Raw genomic sequence first — 17,879 nt, forward strand, 5'->3', positions numbered from 1 at the left:
CCACGGAACATTCCCGTAATGTAAAATGTGACCATGTCCTGAACTCTCTCCTCTCCCTTCGCCTTGAAAACCACAAGTCTTCAACATCCACCTCTTAACCCCAAGTCCGAAACCTGAGGGAGGTGCCACCAGTTACTGATGTAAATGTTCACAAACTTTTCTTCACCACTGTATTTGGGCTTTGTACACGGCAACACTGCGCTTCCTCGATCGCTGAGGCCGATTGAGGCCGATCTTCACAAAGCGGTGACACCTATCAGCATCAAAACTTATTGGGAAAACTTATAGGTAGGGCATGGCTATTGTGAATATGACAGCTCCGAATATGTCTTTGACTTAGCATAACCGTAAGCACCAACATGGCGACCGTATGCCTTTTTATGCCTCCGCCCCGAAGGTGGCCGGAGGCATTATGTTTTCGGGTTGTCCATCCGTACGGGCTAAACCTCCTTTTTCTCAGCAGCCACATGTCCGATTGAGATTAAACTTTCAGGGTAGGAGTGACACCCACGCATAATGTTTTATGATAATTGTGACGTCATAGGTCCTATGACGTCATAGGTCCTATGACGTCATAGCCTGGTGTTGGCTTAGCGGTTAGGGTGCCGGCTTGGGATCCTAGGATCCTGGGTTTGAATCCCGGTCGATCGCTAAATGAACACCAGGGGGGTTGACTCAGCCTGTCATCCTTCCGAGGTCGGCAAATTGAGTACCAGCTTGCTGGGATGAATGATCCCGGTGTGTACCCCGGTTTAGAATAGGTACACCGTATCCCTGCGCATCGGAAGAGGCGACTAAGGGTTGGCGACAGGAAGAGCATCCGGTCATAAAAACATTGCCTCAAACAGGAAACCATGATTGTCATGGGGCCCGCAAGGCTAACACCTGCTCTAGTGGGGAAAATGGCCTTAAAACGATCATTCATATAGGTCACGTGGTATGGCAGCCATCTTGGATTAAACACAAATAATTAAAAGATTATTTCTCAGAAACCGCTGAATGGAAAAAATTGAAACTTGGCACATTGTCAAGTACTCCCAATGGGGAACAATGGCATGACAATGATGACATCATAGGTGAAGTGGTATACCAGCCAAAAATGTTTTAATCGAATTCCTTATCCTAAAAATCTGAAATTGCATGCACATGATCTCTCACCCATTTGTATTTAGATATATTAAATTTATGGCATCATAGGTCACATGGTTTGGCAGCCATATTGGATTTAATCTAACACTTTAAAATAACAAGTTCTCCCAAACCACCAAATTGATGACTCGAAACTTTACATGTGTCATTGACTAGGCATGTTGATTAAAATATGATCACAAAAACATCATTGGTCACATGGTGTGGCAGCCATATTGTATTGAAGGAAAATATTAAATAATTATATTTCTGAAACCGCTTACCCTATCGATGCAAAATTTTACAAATGTTATCCAACACCATTGCTGCATATAGGTTGAAAATGATGACAACGTAGGTCATGTGGTTTGGCATGTGGTTTGAAAGCCGATATTTTTTTAAATCCCTTCTCTGAAACCGCTTCACCGATCGATGTGATATCTGTCATGACTGGTGAAAATGTGATACTGTATTTGAAAACATCTGAAGGGATTTAAATCAAACTTGTTTATTTTTATGACTTGAGGATATCTACCCATTGTGTGACTATGTGGAGGCATATTGGCGTTTTCAAATGAAATTTTGGGTGAAGTCAGGCAAACTATCCATCAATGGGTGGAATGGAATGTTACACACAGACACACACAGAAGAACAAGTGTATTGTTATATAATAACCATTCCTTTCATGCCGTGAGGTACACAGAGCTGCTGAAGCAGTTTCATTTGGCGAAGGAGTACAATCCTAGACGAATCGCCATTCTGACGTATGATACGCAAATGGCTTACTACCCATGTAAGCTGGTACTTATTTTGCAAACCTCAGGAGGATGACAGGCTGAGTCAAATTAAATGAAAAAATGGGTGAGTAGTAATTAAACGAAGAATGAATGATATACTAATTAAATGAAGAATTGGTGAGTATCAATTACATCAAGAATGAGTGAGTAGTATTTCAAGGAAGAATTCATCAGTAGAAATTAAATGAAGAATGAGTGAGTAATATTTCAATTAAGAATCGGTGAGTAGTAATTAAATAAAGAATGAGTGAGTAGTATTTCAATTAAGAATCGATGAGTAGCAATTAAATAAAGAATGAGTGAGTAATATTTCAATTAAGAATCGGTGAGTAGTAATTAAATAAAGAATGAGTGAGTAGTATTTCAATTAAGAATCGGTGAGTAGTAATTAAATAAAGAATTAGTGAGTAATATTTCAATTAAGAATCGGTGAGTAGTAATTAAATAAAGAATGAGTGAGTAGTATTTCAATTAAGAATCGATGAGTAGCAATTAAATGAAGAATGAGTGAGTAGTATTTCAATTAAGAATCGATGAGTAGCAATTAAATGAAGAATGAGTGAGTAGTATTTCAATTAAGAATCGATGAGTAGTAATTAAATGAAGAATGAGTGAGTAGTATTTCAATTAAGAATCGATGAGTAGTAATTAAACGAAGAATGAGTGAGTAGTATTTCAATTAAGAATCGATGAGTAGCAATTAAATGAAGAATGAGTGAGTAGTATTTCAATAAAGAATCGGTGAGTAGCAATTGAATGAAGAGTAGGTGAGTGGTAATGAAATTGAAGAATGGGTGATACTAATTAAATGAAGAATTAGTGAGTAGTAATTAAATAAAGAATGGGTGAGCAGTATTTCAATTAAGAATTGGTGAGAAGCAATTAAATGAAGAATGAGTGAGTAGTATTTCAATTAAGAATCGATGAGTAGCAATTAAATGAAGAATGAGTGAGTAGTATTTCAATTAAGAATCGATGAGTAGCAATTAAATGAAGAATGAGTGAGTAGTATTTCAATTAAGAATCGATGAGTAGCAATTAAATGAAGAATGAGTGAGTAGTATTTCAATTAAGAATCGATGAGTAGTAATTAAATGAAGAATGAGTGAGTAGTATTTCAATTAAGAATCGATGAGTAGTAATTAAATGAAGAATGAGTGAGTAGTATTTCAATAAAGAATCGGTGAGTAGCAATTAAATGAAGAGTAGGTGAGTGGTAATGAAATTGAAGAATGGGTGATACTAATTAAATGAAGAATTAGTGAGTAGTAATTAAATAAAGAATGGGTGAGCAGTATTTCAATTAAGAATCGGTGAGAAGCAATTAAATGAAGAATGAGTGAGTAGTATTTCAATAAAGAATCGGTGAGTAGCAATTAAATGAAGAATATGTGAGTGGTAATGAAATTGAAGAATGGGTGATACTAATTAAATGAAGAATTAGTGAGTAGTAATTAAATAAAGAATGGGTGAGCAGTATTTCAATTAAGAATCGGTGAGTAGTATTTAAATGAAGAATGAGTGAGTAGTATTTCAATTACGAATCGGTGAGTAGTATTTAAATGAAGAATGAGTGAGTAGTATTTCATTTACGAAACGGTGAGTATCAAATGAAGAATGAATGAGTAGTATTTCAATTAAGAATCGGTGAGTAGCAATTAAATGAAGGAATAGGTGAGTGGTATTTCAATTAAGAATTAGTGAGTAGCAATTAAATGAAGAATGAGTGAGTAGTATTTCAATTACGAATTGGTGAGTAGCAATTAAATAAAGAATGAGTGAATAGTATTTCAATTACGAATCGGTGAGGAGCAATTAAATAAAGAATGAGTGAGTAGTATTTCAATTAAGAATCGGTGAGTAGCAATTAAATAAAGAATGAGTGAGTAGTAATTAAATTAAGAATCGGTGAGTAGTATTTCAATTAAGAATCGGTGAGTAGCAATTAAATGAAGTATGAGTGAGTACTATTTCAATGAAGAATTAGTGAGTAGCAATTGAATGAAGAATGAGTGAGTAGTATTTCAATTACGAATTGGTGAGTAGCAATTAAATGAAGAATGAGTGAGTAGTATTTCAATTAGAAATCGGTGACTAGCAATTAAATGAAGAATGAGTGAGTAGTATTTCAATTAAGAATCGGTGAGTAGCAATTAAATACAGAATGAGTGAGTCGTATTTCAATTAAGAATCGGTGAGTAGCAATTAAATGAAGAATGAGTGAGTCGTATTTCAATTACGAATCGGTGAGTAGCAATTAAATAAAGAATGAGTGAGTCGTATTTCAATTAAGAATCGGTGAGTAGCAATTAAATGAAGAATGAGTGAGTAGTATTTCAATTAAGAATCGGTGAGTAGCAATTAAATAAAGAATGAGTGAGTCGTATTTCAATTACGAATCGGTGAGTAGCAATTAAATGAAGAATGAGTGAGTAGTATTTCAATTACGAATCGTTGAGTAGCAATTAAATGAAGAATGAGTGAGTAGTATTTCAATTACGAATCGGTGAGTAGCAATTAAATAAAGAATGAGTGAGTCGTATTTCAATTACGAATCGGTGAGTAGCAATTAAATGAAGAATGATTGAGTCGTATTTCAATTACGAATCGGTGAGGAGCAATTAAATAAAGAATGAGTGAGTAGTATTTCAATTAAGAATCGGTGAGTAGCAATTAAATGAAGAATGAGTGAGTAGTATTTCAATTACGAATGGGTGAGTAGCAATTAAATGAAGAATGAGTGAGTAGTAATTAAATTAAGAATAGGTGAGTAGTATTTCAATTAAGAATGAGTGAGTAGTATTTCAATTACGAATCGGTGAGTAGCAATTAAATGAAGAATGAGTGAGTAGTAATTAAATTAAGAATAGGTGATTAGTATTTCAATGAAGAACGAGTGAGTAGTAATATTAAATGAAGAATGAGTGAGTAGTAATATTAAATGAAGATTGAGTGAGTAGTATTTCAATAAAGAATGGGTCAGTCGTAACTTCATGAAGAATGGTGAGTAGTAATTAAATGCAGAACAAGTACACATACATTCAAAGTACACCGCCCCCATGCCAAATAATTAAATATCCTACAGCGCGGCATTGCCGGGTCGCCCCCGGCGCCCGGCAATACCGCAGTGCAGCTCATAGAGGCTGCATTGGGAGGGAGAGGTGTACACTAATTGATTGATTAATTGCATAATTAAAATCAATAAAAGATTATCACAAAATATTTTCTTAATCAATTGGCTAATACCATAACAAAACCACTTGTGCTTCATCCGAACATGTATCTTTTAGAAATTTAATTAAATAACTCATTAATAAAAAATTAAATAATTAATTGATAAATCAATAAATAATTAATCGATTAATCAATAAATAATTAATCGATTAAATTATTAATCAATAAATCAAAAATATCCTTGATGGCCACATCACTTGGTCACTATCATGTCCAAATATTAGCTTCCCAGCTCAAAAGGTGCCTGAGATATTGGCCAAATGAGAAAGAAAATAAATAAATGATTAATAATGAAAATAAATAAATAATAATTATGAAAAAATTAAATTATTAATCAATTCGGTCACAGAACACATAAACCACCACCATTTCATCAGAATCTGTAACTGAATTATTTTTTTTTCAGTAATTAATCGAATAATTAAATAATTAATCCATTAATTGATTAATTGATTAATCAATAAATCAAAAATATCCTTGATAGCCACATCACTTGGTCACTCATGTCCAAATATTAGCTTCCGAGCTCAAAAGGTGCCTGAGATATTGGCCAAATGAGAAAGAAAATAAATAAATGATTAATAATGAAAATAAATAAATAATAATCATAAAAAAATTAAATTATTAATCAATTCGGTCATAGAATACATAAACCACCACCATTTCATCAGAATCTGTAACTTAAAAAAAAATTTTTAGTCATTAATCGAATAATGAAATAATTAACCGATTAATTGATTAATTGATTAATTAATAAAACAAAAATAGCCTTTGCAGCCAAATCACCTGGTCATTGGCATGTCCAAATATCAGCTTCCTAACTCAAAAGGTGCCTGAGTTAATGGTCAGAAGAGAAAGGAAATTTGATTAATTAAATAAGTACTTAATTAATCGCTAATAATTAAATAACTCCTTAATTAATTGATTATTCAAAAAAAAAATAGTGTTTTTGACAAAGGACTTTCTCACTACTGTGCCGAAATTTCAGCTTCCTAGCTCAAAGGATGGCTGAGATATCGTCCGGACAAACAAACAAGAAAGCAAGAAAGAAAGAAAGCAAGAAAACAAACAAACAACCAGAGTGAAAACTGAGTACTCCCTTTCAGCGTGCGTCACTGCCGAGCCCCCTTTGGTGCCCGGCAATGACGATTTGCAATGCCTGGAGATGGCATAGGAAAGGTGCGGTGTACAATTATCACAAAATATTTTCTTAATCAATTGGCTAATAGCATAACTAAACCACTGATGCTTCATACGAAGACCTATCTTTTAGAAATGTAATTAAATAAGTCATTAATAAAAAATTAAATAATTAATTGATTAATCAATAAATAATTAAGCGATTAAATGATTAATCAATAAATCAAAAATATCTTTGATAGCCACATCACTTGGTCACTGCCATGTCCAAATATTAGCTTCCCAGCTCAAAAGGTGCCTGAGATATTGGCCAAATGAGAAAGAAAATCAATAAATGATTAATAATGAAAATAAATAAATAATAATCATTAAAAAATTAAATTATTAATCAATTCGGTCACAGAACACATAAACCATCACCATTTCATCAGAATCTGTAAGTGAAAAAAAAATTTTTTAGTACTTAATCGAATAATTAAAAAATTAATCGATTAATTGATTAATTGATTAATCAATAAATCAAAAATGTCCTTGATAGCCACATCACTTGGTCACTCATGTCCAAATATTAGCTTCTCAGCTCAAAAGGTGCCTGAGATATTGGCCAAATGAGAAAGAAGATAAATAAATGATTAATAATGAAAATAAATAAATAATAATCATAAAAATTTTAAATTATTAAACAATTCGGTCACAGAACACATAAACCACCACCATTTCATCAGAATCTGTAACTTAAAAAAAAAAAATTGTCATTAATCAAATAATTAAATAATTAATCGATTAATTGATTAATTGATTAATTAATAAATCTAAAATAGCCTTTGCAGCCAAATCACCTGGTCATTGGCATGTCCAAATATCAGCTTCCTAACTCAAAAGGTGCCTGAGTTAATGGTCAGAAGAGAAAGGAAATTTGATTAATTAAATAAGTACTTAATTAATCGCTAATAATTAAATAACTCCTCAATTAATTGATTAATCAAAAAACAAAAAATTGTGTTTTTGACAAAGGACTTGCTCACTATTGTGCCGAAATTTCAGCTTCCTAGCTCAAAGGATGGCTGAGATATCGCCCGGACAAACAAACAAGAAAGAAAACAAGAAAGCAAGAAAACAAACAAACAACCAGAGTGAAAACTGAGTACTCCCTTTCAGCGTGCGTCACTGCCGAGCCCCCTTTGGTGCCCGGCAGTGATGATTTGCAATGCCTAGAGATGGCATAGGAAAGGAGCGGTGTACAATTAATTAGTAGTATTTCAATAAAGAATGGTTGAGGAACATCTGGGGTTCGGTTGCGAGAGGACGCTGGCGTTGCATATTCGCCGCTTCTCCGACTGGATGGATGTACAGGGTCTGCTTCTACCTTTCTGACCTGACATCTCACACCTGTCCTGCCTTTTCACACCCGCACGTGCCGCGTGTTCTCCGGCTGGATAACGGAATCTGCTTTTGATGGTACGGAATACGGAATTCGAAAGGCCCGCTCCCGTTGATTGTGGCCGTGGCCTTGTTTGCCGGTGGCCTTGTGGCCTTGTTTGCCGCTGTGGTCTTGATTAGCGGCTGCAGTCGTTTGCCGCTGCGTTTGCCGCTGCGTTTGCCGCTTTGCCTCCTCGACCTTGGCCTCGTACTCGTCCCTTCGCTCCTGCCTGGCATGGCTCTGAAGTACTCCGCCGCAAGGCTTCTTCTGCTCAATACCCGCTCCACCCCATCATGCATCTCTGCCATCAAATCAAATGGACTCCTCCGACGACCCAGGTACATTCACCGTGGCTCCGGTCGCAAGTTTGTTTATTTGCAATCAGGTCACTCCATCCCCGTCCTCTGGTCGGCTCAGCGCACTCTCACTCTTCGTCCCAGCGCACCTGGTCACAGCAACCCACACGATCGCACCTCTTGCCTACGAACCCTGGCTAAATCACCTGAATTCATCCCTGCTGTTCAAAACAACATCAAGCTCACCCTGTTCAACACCTGGTCCCTCAACAATAAATGCCTCATCCTGAACGAATACATCCTGGATAACAAACTGGACTTTCTCTGTCTCACCGAAACCTGGCAACAACCTCTGGACTACTACACACTCAACCTCACCACACCCAATGGATATTCCTACGTCAATAAACCACGCTCGGAGGGCCGAGGTGGTGGAATTGCCGTTATCCACCGTCAAGACATCAAGACCAACCTCATCTCCATCTCATCTGCTCCATCATTTGAACACCTGGCTTTAAAACTCTCTGGTCACACGCAGTCAGTCATGGCTGTCGTCTACCGCCCTCCCAAACCACACCCATCATTCCTGTCTGACTTCTCCTACTTTCTGACCCAGCTATGTTCCCTCTCCCCCTCAATCCTCCTCCTTGGTGATTTCAATATCCACATGGACTCCACTGACTCCACAATAACCACTGACTTCACTGATTTACTCACCTGCTTTAACCTCACTCAACATGTCGACTTTCCTACCCATATCCGTGGTCACATTTTGGACCTTGTCTGCTCCACTGGATTAAATTTGCACCATCTCTATGGCTCCGACCTCACCCTCTCTGACCACTTAGCCATCACTCTGACCATCAACATCCCCGCCCCAACACCAAGGCATTATCGCACAATCAACTTCCGTAAGCTAAACGCTCTTTCACCTACCTCATTCTCATCCACCCTCTCTGAAAAAATGTCCACTTCTCCCTTCATTGACCTCCACACCCCTTCCGACCTCACTGACTACTACAACCACACTCTCTCCTCCTGCCTTGACCAGCTTGCGCCTGTAAAAACCAAAACAGTTTCTTTCACCCATTCTGCTCCCTGGTTTACCCCTGAACTCCACCTGATGAAAACTCGTGCTCGCCAACTTGAAAGACTCCGCAATAAAACGGGTCTCACAGTTCACTCCCAAGCCTACAAGGACCACATACAACACTACAAAGATGCCCTCTCCCGCGCCCGCTCTGCCTACTACTCTCAAATTATCCACTCTGGCTCCGGAAACCCAAAAGCACTCTTCTCGACAATAAACAAACTCCTCCGCCCCCTGAACACCACCACCCAGTCATTCACAGTAGACAACTGCATCTCCTTCCTCTCTTTCTTCCAACGCAAAATTGACAACATCTACAACAGCTTGACCACCGCCGCACCCGCTCCCCCTCCAACCACCTGCCCCCCCTTGTCCTGCCATCCCCTGTCTCGGTTCTCCCCAATCTCTCCTACTGACCTCTCTGAACTCCTCATAGGAATGAAAACTGCCACCTGCACTCTTGACCCCATCCCCTCCAGCTTTGTCAAAGCCTCCCTCCCTGCTCTCTCTCCACTTATCATTGCAACAATAAACTCCTCCCTGTCTACAGGCATCGTCCCACCTTCCCTCAAAATTGCTGCTGTTACCCCCATTCTAAAAAAACCTGGTCTAAACCCTGACACCCTAAACAACTTCAGACCCATCTCCAACCTACCCTTTCTGTCAAAAGTTTTGGAACGCGCTGTAGCCACTCAACTCAAACATCATCTCTCTGCCAATAACTTGTATGAAACATTCCAATCCGGATTCCGCTCCAACCACAGTACTGAAACTGCTCTCCTCAAAATCACCAACGACCTTCTCCTCTCCTCTGACGCTGGCAACCTCAACATTCTCGTCCTCCTCGACCTCAGCGCTGCCTTTGACACCATCGATCACACTATCCTCCTCACCCGACTTGAATCCACCTTTAACGTCACCGGCACTGCCCTCTCTTGGATTAAATCATACCTCTCTGACAGATGCCAGTTCATCTCCATCAATAACTGCAAATCCCCCACTGCTCCCCTCCCCCAAGGTGTCCCCCAAGGTTCAGTTCTTGGCCCCCTCCTCTTCATCCTTTACCTGTCCCCGCTCGGTCACTTAATCCGCCGTCATGGTCTCCAATTCCACTGCTTCGCCGATGACATCCAGCTTTTCATCTCCACCAAGTCCGTCTCCACCGACACCCACTCTATCCTGACAAACTGCATCACTGAAATAAAATCCTGGCTTCAAATCAACTTCCTCAAGCTTAACTGTGATAAATCTGAAATAATCATCATTGGCCCAAAAACGCTCACAAAATCCACCCATAACTTTGCCCTCAACATCGACGGTATCCCAGTATCCACCTCCCCTCACATCCGGAATCTTGGCGTCATCTTTGACCAAACCCTTTCCTTCGACAAATACACTAAACAGATCACAAAGTCAGCCTTCTTTCACCTGAAAAACATTGCCCGTCTCCGCTCATCCCTCTCCTCCACGGCTGCAGAAACCCTCATCCACGCCTTCATCACCTCCCGTCTGGACTACTGCAATAGCCTCCTCTATGGTTCACCCTCAAAAATCACCAATAAACTCCAATACATTCAGAACTCCGCTGCCCGTCTACTCACTCATTCCCGGACCCGTGACCACATCACCCCCGTCCTTTACAAGCTTCACTGGCTCCCCATCCCCCAGAGAATCCAGTACAAAATCCTCCTCTTGACATACAAAGCCCTCCATAACCTGGCCCCATCCTACCTGGCTGACCTCCTCTCCAGACACACTCCCACCCGCAACCTCCGCTCTGCTGGTACCAACCTCCTGACCCCCTCCATCCGGACCAAATTCAGATCCTGGGGGGACAGGGCCTTCTCCATCGCTGCTCCCACCCTCTGGAACTCACTACCTCACACCATCAGAGACTCCTCCTCACTCACCACATTCAAAACATCACTAAAGACCCACCTGTTCAACGCTGCATTCAACATTCAACCCACAGCATTTAACCCCTGACTATCTCTTCTCCTTCTCCCTCCTTTTGCTTTAAATATTTCCCTATTGATTCTTGTCTTGTCTTTTTGATTCTTGTCTTATATATATGCCGTATATCGCTGCTGTTTGTTTTCTTGATTCTTGTCTTTTTGCAATTGTTGTTTTCATGTATTGTTATGCATTATGTTTTCCACTCTGTCAAAGCGCCTTTGGGCTTCTGGAAAAGCGCTATACAAAATAAATGAATTATTATTATTATTATAAATGCAGAACGAATTAGTAGTATTTCAATAAAGAATGGGTGAGTAGTAACTTCATGAAGATTGAGTGAGTAGTAATGAAATAAAGCACGGAAAGAACAGACGGTGTAAGACCATAAAGGAGGAGGTAGAAGGCAGAGAGGCCACCGAACTCCCTGCGATGGTGAAGTGATAGACCATAAACTCAGCTTCATCGCCAAAGATTCCAATGATATGGGAGGTCTTGGTTGCCATGGTATCAAGCTGAACAAGGTTTGACGAAGGGTGGGCAGCCAGAGGGGAAAGCAGTACAGTACTCCATCAAGCTGCAGATGAAGGCCTTGTAGCTCGTAGGAGTTCAGGTGTGCCAAGGAAGACCTTTGTATGATGGAGGATGCCTTGTCGGCGGCTGCCTTTGGAGGCCAACTTTGAAATGTGGTTTACCCAAGAAAGATCAGGATTGAAAGACATATTCCAAGTGTTTGACCAGTTTGTGATTTTCTCAAGGTCTGAAGAGAGGGAAGAGGCTGCGGCCTACCTGTCTGAAGGATGAGGGATGTCATGACAGAGAGTGGAGTCATCAGCAAAGAGATAAAGAGGATTTTCCAGAGAGTCAGAGATATCATTGATGAAGATCAGGAATAGGACAGGGCCCAGAACACTGCCTCTGGGTACTCCAGCCTTGACAGGGAGAGGAGATGAAAAGATTCCATTGAGAGCCACACGTTGGATGTGAGAGTAGAGGAAGTCAGTAAGCCATGTGTGGAGGTGATCTTGGATGACATAGGCAGAGAGTTTGGAGAGCAAGGCGGAATGACAGACTGTATCAAAAGCACGAGATACAGTCACGTGAAAAAGTAAGTACACCCCATGTAAAGTTTTGACTTTTTCAACATATTTCAACATACAGCTATTTGATCTTCATTTCAACAATATTGATAGATAAAGGTGATATAATATAACAAATACCATGAAACATTTACATTTTGTAGTCCATTGTATAATTTAAATAAACATAAATGCAAATTTCACATGTGGAAAAAGTATGTACACCCCTGCATTTATCACTACTTCAAATACCTAAAATTAGAATCAGGTGCACCAGCTCAGGTGCAAATGATTAGAACATCGTTAGAGAGGATCTTGGAGGAACCTGTCTTATTTAAACCTCAGACATTTAGTTTGGTTTGCTCTTTGTTGTTGAAATGTGTGGCGTCACCATGCCTAGATCAAAAGAGCTCTCTGAAGCCTTCAGAAAGAAGGTTATAGATGCCTACGAGTCTGGGGAGGGATTTAAAAAGATCTCCAAACAATGTGAAATCAATCATTTGACTGTCCGGAAGATCATCTACAAGTGGAGAAGATTCCAAACAACTGCCAACTTGTTCAGGCTAGGCCGCCCCAGCAAGTTCAGCTCGAGAGCAGACCGCAAGATGCTGAAAGAAGTCTCTAAGAACCTCAGAATGTCATCACGGAACCTACAGGTAGCTCTTGCCACTGTTGATGTCAAAGTGCACGAGTCTACCATTAGAAAGAGGCTGCACAAATTTGATCTACATGGGAGGTGTGCCAGGAGGAAACCTTTGCTGTCCAGAAAAAACATCAGGGCAAGACTACAGTTTGCCAATGAACACCTAGGCAAAGACCAGCACTTCTGGAACAATGTGCTCTGGACAGATGAGTCAAAGGTAGAGCTATTTGGCCACAGTACCAGAAGACGTGTTTGGCGAAAACCAAAGACAGCATTTGACCACAAGAACCTGATACCAACTGCAAAGCATGGTGGTGGAAATATTATGGTTTGGGGCAGCTTTGCTGCATCAGGGCCTCGGCAGCTCACCATCATAGAATCCACTATGAATTCTTCATTGTACCAGAGGGTGCTTGAGGATAATGTGAGGCCATCTGTCGGAAAGTTGAAGCTCAACCGAAGTTGAACCTTGCAACATGACAATGACCTTAAACATACCAGTAAATCCACCAAGGAATGGCTAAAAAGAAAGAAATAGAGGGTTCTGGAAAGGCCAAGTCAAAGCCCGGATCTAAATCCCATCGAGATGTTGTGGGGGGATTTGAAACGAGCTGTGCATGCAAGAAACCCCTCAAACATCGCACAGCTGCAAGAATTCTGCATGGAGGAGTGGGAAAAAATTTCTCCCAGTCGATGTCAGGGACTGGTAGACAGTTATAAGAAACGCCTACTTGAGGTTGTTTCTGCCAAAGGGGTCAATGCCACCTATTAGAGCCAAGGGTGTACTTACTTTTTCCACATGCGAAATTTGCATTTATATTTATTTAAATTATACAATGGACTACAAAATGTAAATGTTTCATGATATTTGTTATATTATATCACCTCTATCTATCCATATTGTTGAAATGAAGATCAAATAGCTGTATGTTTAAATATGTTGAAAAAGTCAAAACTTTACATGGGGTGTTCTTACTTTTTCACGTGACTGTATGTCCAAAGGGACGACCCTGATCTCATGTCTGATATTGAGGGCCTCCATCCATTGTTAAGAGAGTAGAAGCAGCATGTCTAAGGTAGAGTGACCAGGTCTAAATCCAAATTGATGATCTGGGATGAGGTTGTTGGAGAAAAGGAAGGTTTTCATAACAACTGTGATGATGGATTCCATGACCTTGCTGATGATTGGAAGTAAGCTGATACATCTGCAGTTAAGAAGATCAGGTTTTGCACATTTTTATGTCGTGCAGTGATTTTGGCGGACTCTCAAGCAGATGGAAGATGCCCAAGTGCAAATGACAGGGAGAAAAGAGCAGAGAGAGAGGATGTGCAGGAGCAGCAGAGCAGGATTTTAGGACACCTGAGTTGATGCCATTCAGTCCGGTAGCGGAGTCGGAGTCGAGGGTTGAATGAACCTTCTCTACCTTCTCAGGTGCAAAAAACACAGAGTCCAGTTCCGATTGACAGCATCCATTGGTCGCTTGACACAAAATGTTCACCATGGTATGCGTCTACTCATGTATAATTTTTAGTGACAATTATGACGTCATGGTTCACGTGGAACGGCGCCATCCTTCAAAACCAAAAACACCTTGGACCTCTATATCTCGGAAACCGCTCCATGGAAGAAAATGAAACGCAGCCCATTTTAAATAACTTTGCATGGGGAATAAGTGTTGTCAACGACGACGTCATTGGTGCCTTCATTATGACGTCATAATTCGACAAGTACAACGCTTAGCCCGATCAGTTTGAAATTTATTGAGCGTGATCTACACAGCAATTACGTTGGAGAATGTAAATTGATGACGTCATTGGTCACGTGGTCTGGCAGCCATATTGGATCAAAGAAAAAAAAATTAAAAAAAACAGAAGAGTCGACTGCGTGGGGTAAGTATTCTATGAATACCATATAGTTATTTCTGGAATTATGACTTTGAGTTACCTAGTTACCTGAATGTCAAATTTAAACTTTCTCGCCCACCGAGAAAGTACGAAACATTTATATGAGCGAGTCAGTGAGTGAGCATGGATTGAAGGAGCTTCTTGTATTTGTTGATATGCATATAGTGAGAAATATCGATTGTGATCAGCTTTATATCCAAGATCGAGGCTCATGGAAGAGCGAGGTGACGGGGTGTAAGAAGACAATGAATTGACAGTGAGACAACAGTTGGACACGAGAAACAATTAAGGAAGGAAAAGAACAGGAAAAGAGCAGAGTGCCAAGTGCGTGCAAGAGGGTTCGGTTAGATGGGGTTCACAGGGGTAGAAAAGATCATGGGTAGGGAATGGGGGTTAATGTGAGGTGTATGAGTCATAAATCAGAAATTTTTAAATGTGACTTTTGTTTCCCTTCAACACAAGAAATTTAAAAACAGGACGCAATAACACCCAAACAATGATATGATTGAATGTTGTGAGGGCTCAGAGTTTTGCACTCATTCTCTGACATTTGTTGTGACGTTTAAGGCTCTACTTGCGTAATAACTACAAAAAAGTGCTTTTGATGGCAAGGAGAAGGACTCATGGAAACCTGCGGGATGTCGACACTCACATAATATGTGTGTGACTGAGGAAAGTGCATTATACAAGTTAAAGAGACACAGACAGGATTTCAAGCTCAATTCACGTTTCCCTTTTACAAATAATTCATGAATGACGTTCTGGATGTTCCTGCTCACCCGTAACAGACGATAATGACCTATGTCTGAACTGCGTGTCCGTTTCATTCGCGTGAATGTCCAATCACTCCTCATGATCGACCAGGGAAACCATGGTCTGTCAGATGTTGGATATCTATATATATATAAAACACAGTTTGTGTGTGTGTGTGTGTGTGTGTGTGTGTGTAATGTTACCGATAGACTCCGAAACGGAGAGGCTCACGTGCTTGATATTTGGCATAGACATGGCCATTGAGCCTGGGACGAACATGGCCGAAACAATATTTGACGAGATCCATATTTTTTATTCATATTTACCTCAGCGCATTTCAGCGAAGTACCCGCTAATCTTGGCCAGTGCGAGCAGCTCGATGATTCGCTCAGAGCGATCACGTGATGTTCCATCCCGTCACACGTCACACGTTTGCACCTAATTCAGGGCGAAAAGCCATTGCGTTTTTTCACCTTTATGCGACCGTGTTTTGTGTCGATTTTGTGCGATATGAATTAAATTTTCATATTCATATAATATAAATTTTAATTCATATTTCGTGTTTACGAATTCGAATACGAAGGATTTCCCCTTTCGATTTCGAATACGAATCGAATACGAGCTTGAGTCGAGAGGGCGAATGTACGGGTTGGGAATGTGCGGGTCTCCCTTCCCCCGCCCGGCAACGCCGGTACTGGAGGACGTGGGTCACAGGATCGATGAGTCTCCAAAATCCGCTTCGTGCTCTTTCGAAGATGCAGGACGATGTCGCGATTGTTGTGCTGCTCTCCGACCATGAGAACTGCAACGTCATTGTTGACTGGCCCTCCCCCTTCCCCCTCCCCCATCCGTCCTCCCCCTCCCTTCCCCCTCCGTCCTCCCCCTTCCTCCCCCCTCCACCCTACCCCTTCTCCCCTCTCCCCTCCCCCTCGCCCTCCCCCTCCCTTCCCCCCCTCCCCTTTCCCCCTTCCCCCCTCCCCTTTCCCCCTTCCCCCTCCCCCTCCCCTTTCCCCCTCCACTCCCCCCTCCCCCTCCCTCCCCCCCTCCCCCTCCCCCTCCCACCCTCCCCCCTCCCTCTCCTATCCCCCCCCCCGCCCCCGCCCCTCCCCCCCCACCCCCCTCACCCTCCCATCCCTCACCCTCCCCTCCCCCCTCCCCCTCCCCCCTCGCCCTCCCCCTGCCCCTCGCCCTCCTCCTCGCCCTCCCCCTGCCCCTCCCCCAATTATACGTTCTGCCATGGTATGTTAGTCATGACTAGTACGTTCTGCCATGGTCCGTTGGTCATGATTAGAACGTTCTGCCATGGTGCGTTGGTCATGATTATAACGTTCTGCCATGGTCCGTTAGTCATGACGAGAACGTTCTGCCATGGTCCGTTCGTCATGATTCGAACGTTCTGCCATGGTCCGTTCGTCATGATTAGAATGTTCTGCCATGTTCCGTTAGTCATTATTAGAACGTTCTGCCATGGTCTGCTAGTCATAACGAGAACGTTCTACCATGGTCCGTTAGTCATAACTAGAACGTTCTGCCATGGTCCGTTAGTCATGATTAGAATGTTCTGCCATGGGCCGTTGGTCATGATTTGAAGGTTCTGCCATGGTCCGTTAGTCATGACGAGAACGTTCTGCCATGGTCCATTAGTCATGGTTAGAACATTCTGCCATGGTCCGTTAGTCATGACTAGAACATTCTGCCATGGTCCGTTAGTCATGACTAGAACATTCTGCCATGGTCCGTTAGTCATGACAAGAACGTTCTGCTATGGTCTGTTAGTCATAACTAGAGTGTTCTGCCATGGTCTGTTAGTCATGCTAGAACATTCTGCCATGGTCCATTTGTCATGACTAGAACGTTCCGCCATGGTCCATTGGTCATGACTAGAACGTTCTGCCCTGGTCCGTTAGTCATGACCAGAATGTTTTTCCATGGTCCATTAGTTATGACTAGAACGTTCTGCCCTGGTCTATTAGTCATGACTAGTACGTTCTGCCATGGTCCATTAGTCATGACTAGAACGTTCTGCCATGGTCCGTTAGTCATGACTAGAATGTTCTGCAAAGGTCCGTTAGTCATGATGAGAACGTTCTGCCATGGTCCGTTAGTCATGACTAGTATGTTCTGCCATGGTCCGTTAGTCATGACTAGAATGTTCTGTCATGATCCATTAGTCATGACAAGTATGAGTAGTGTAATAATGTTGCTTCTGGGACACCTCCGTTTAACATGGGAAATCCCTATCTAATGTCATTTACCCCCTTGTCTTTTTCAAAAATCATAAACACCTCTATTTCTCCCACCCTCATCTTTATGAACCTTTTGTCTGTAGTACCTATCCTTAATGTTGTTCATTAGACCACTCAAACACTACAAATATTTGTTTTCTCTTATAGACCTATCATCCTTCTTCTACATATCATCTGGCAGATTAATCTTTGAC

The 17,879-nt window shown here is 41.2% G+C and overlaps 1 protein-coding gene across 1 annotated transcript in view; it reads right to left on the bottom strand.

Moving 5' to 3' along the window:
* Nucleotides 1-148: 148 nt before the first annotated feature.
* LOC137423889 (uncharacterized) overlaps nt 149-17,879 on the bottom strand; it is a 33,348-nt gene continuing 15,617 nt past the window's right edge. The window contains exon 5 of the mRNA XM_078773650.1: nt 149-234. Within this exon, the coding sequence (XP_078629776.1) occupies nt 149-234 (86 nt within the window). The remainder of the gene's footprint in view (nt 235-17,879) is intronic.

The sequence above is a fragment of the Myxine glutinosa genome, chromosome 3, assembly GCF_964187855.1.
Source record: "Myxine glutinosa chromosome 3, kmMyxGlut1.1, whole genome shotgun sequence".
In the NCBI taxonomy this organism is placed as follows: domain Eukaryota; kingdom Metazoa; phylum Chordata; class Myxini; order Myxiniformes; family Myxinidae; genus Myxine; species Myxine glutinosa.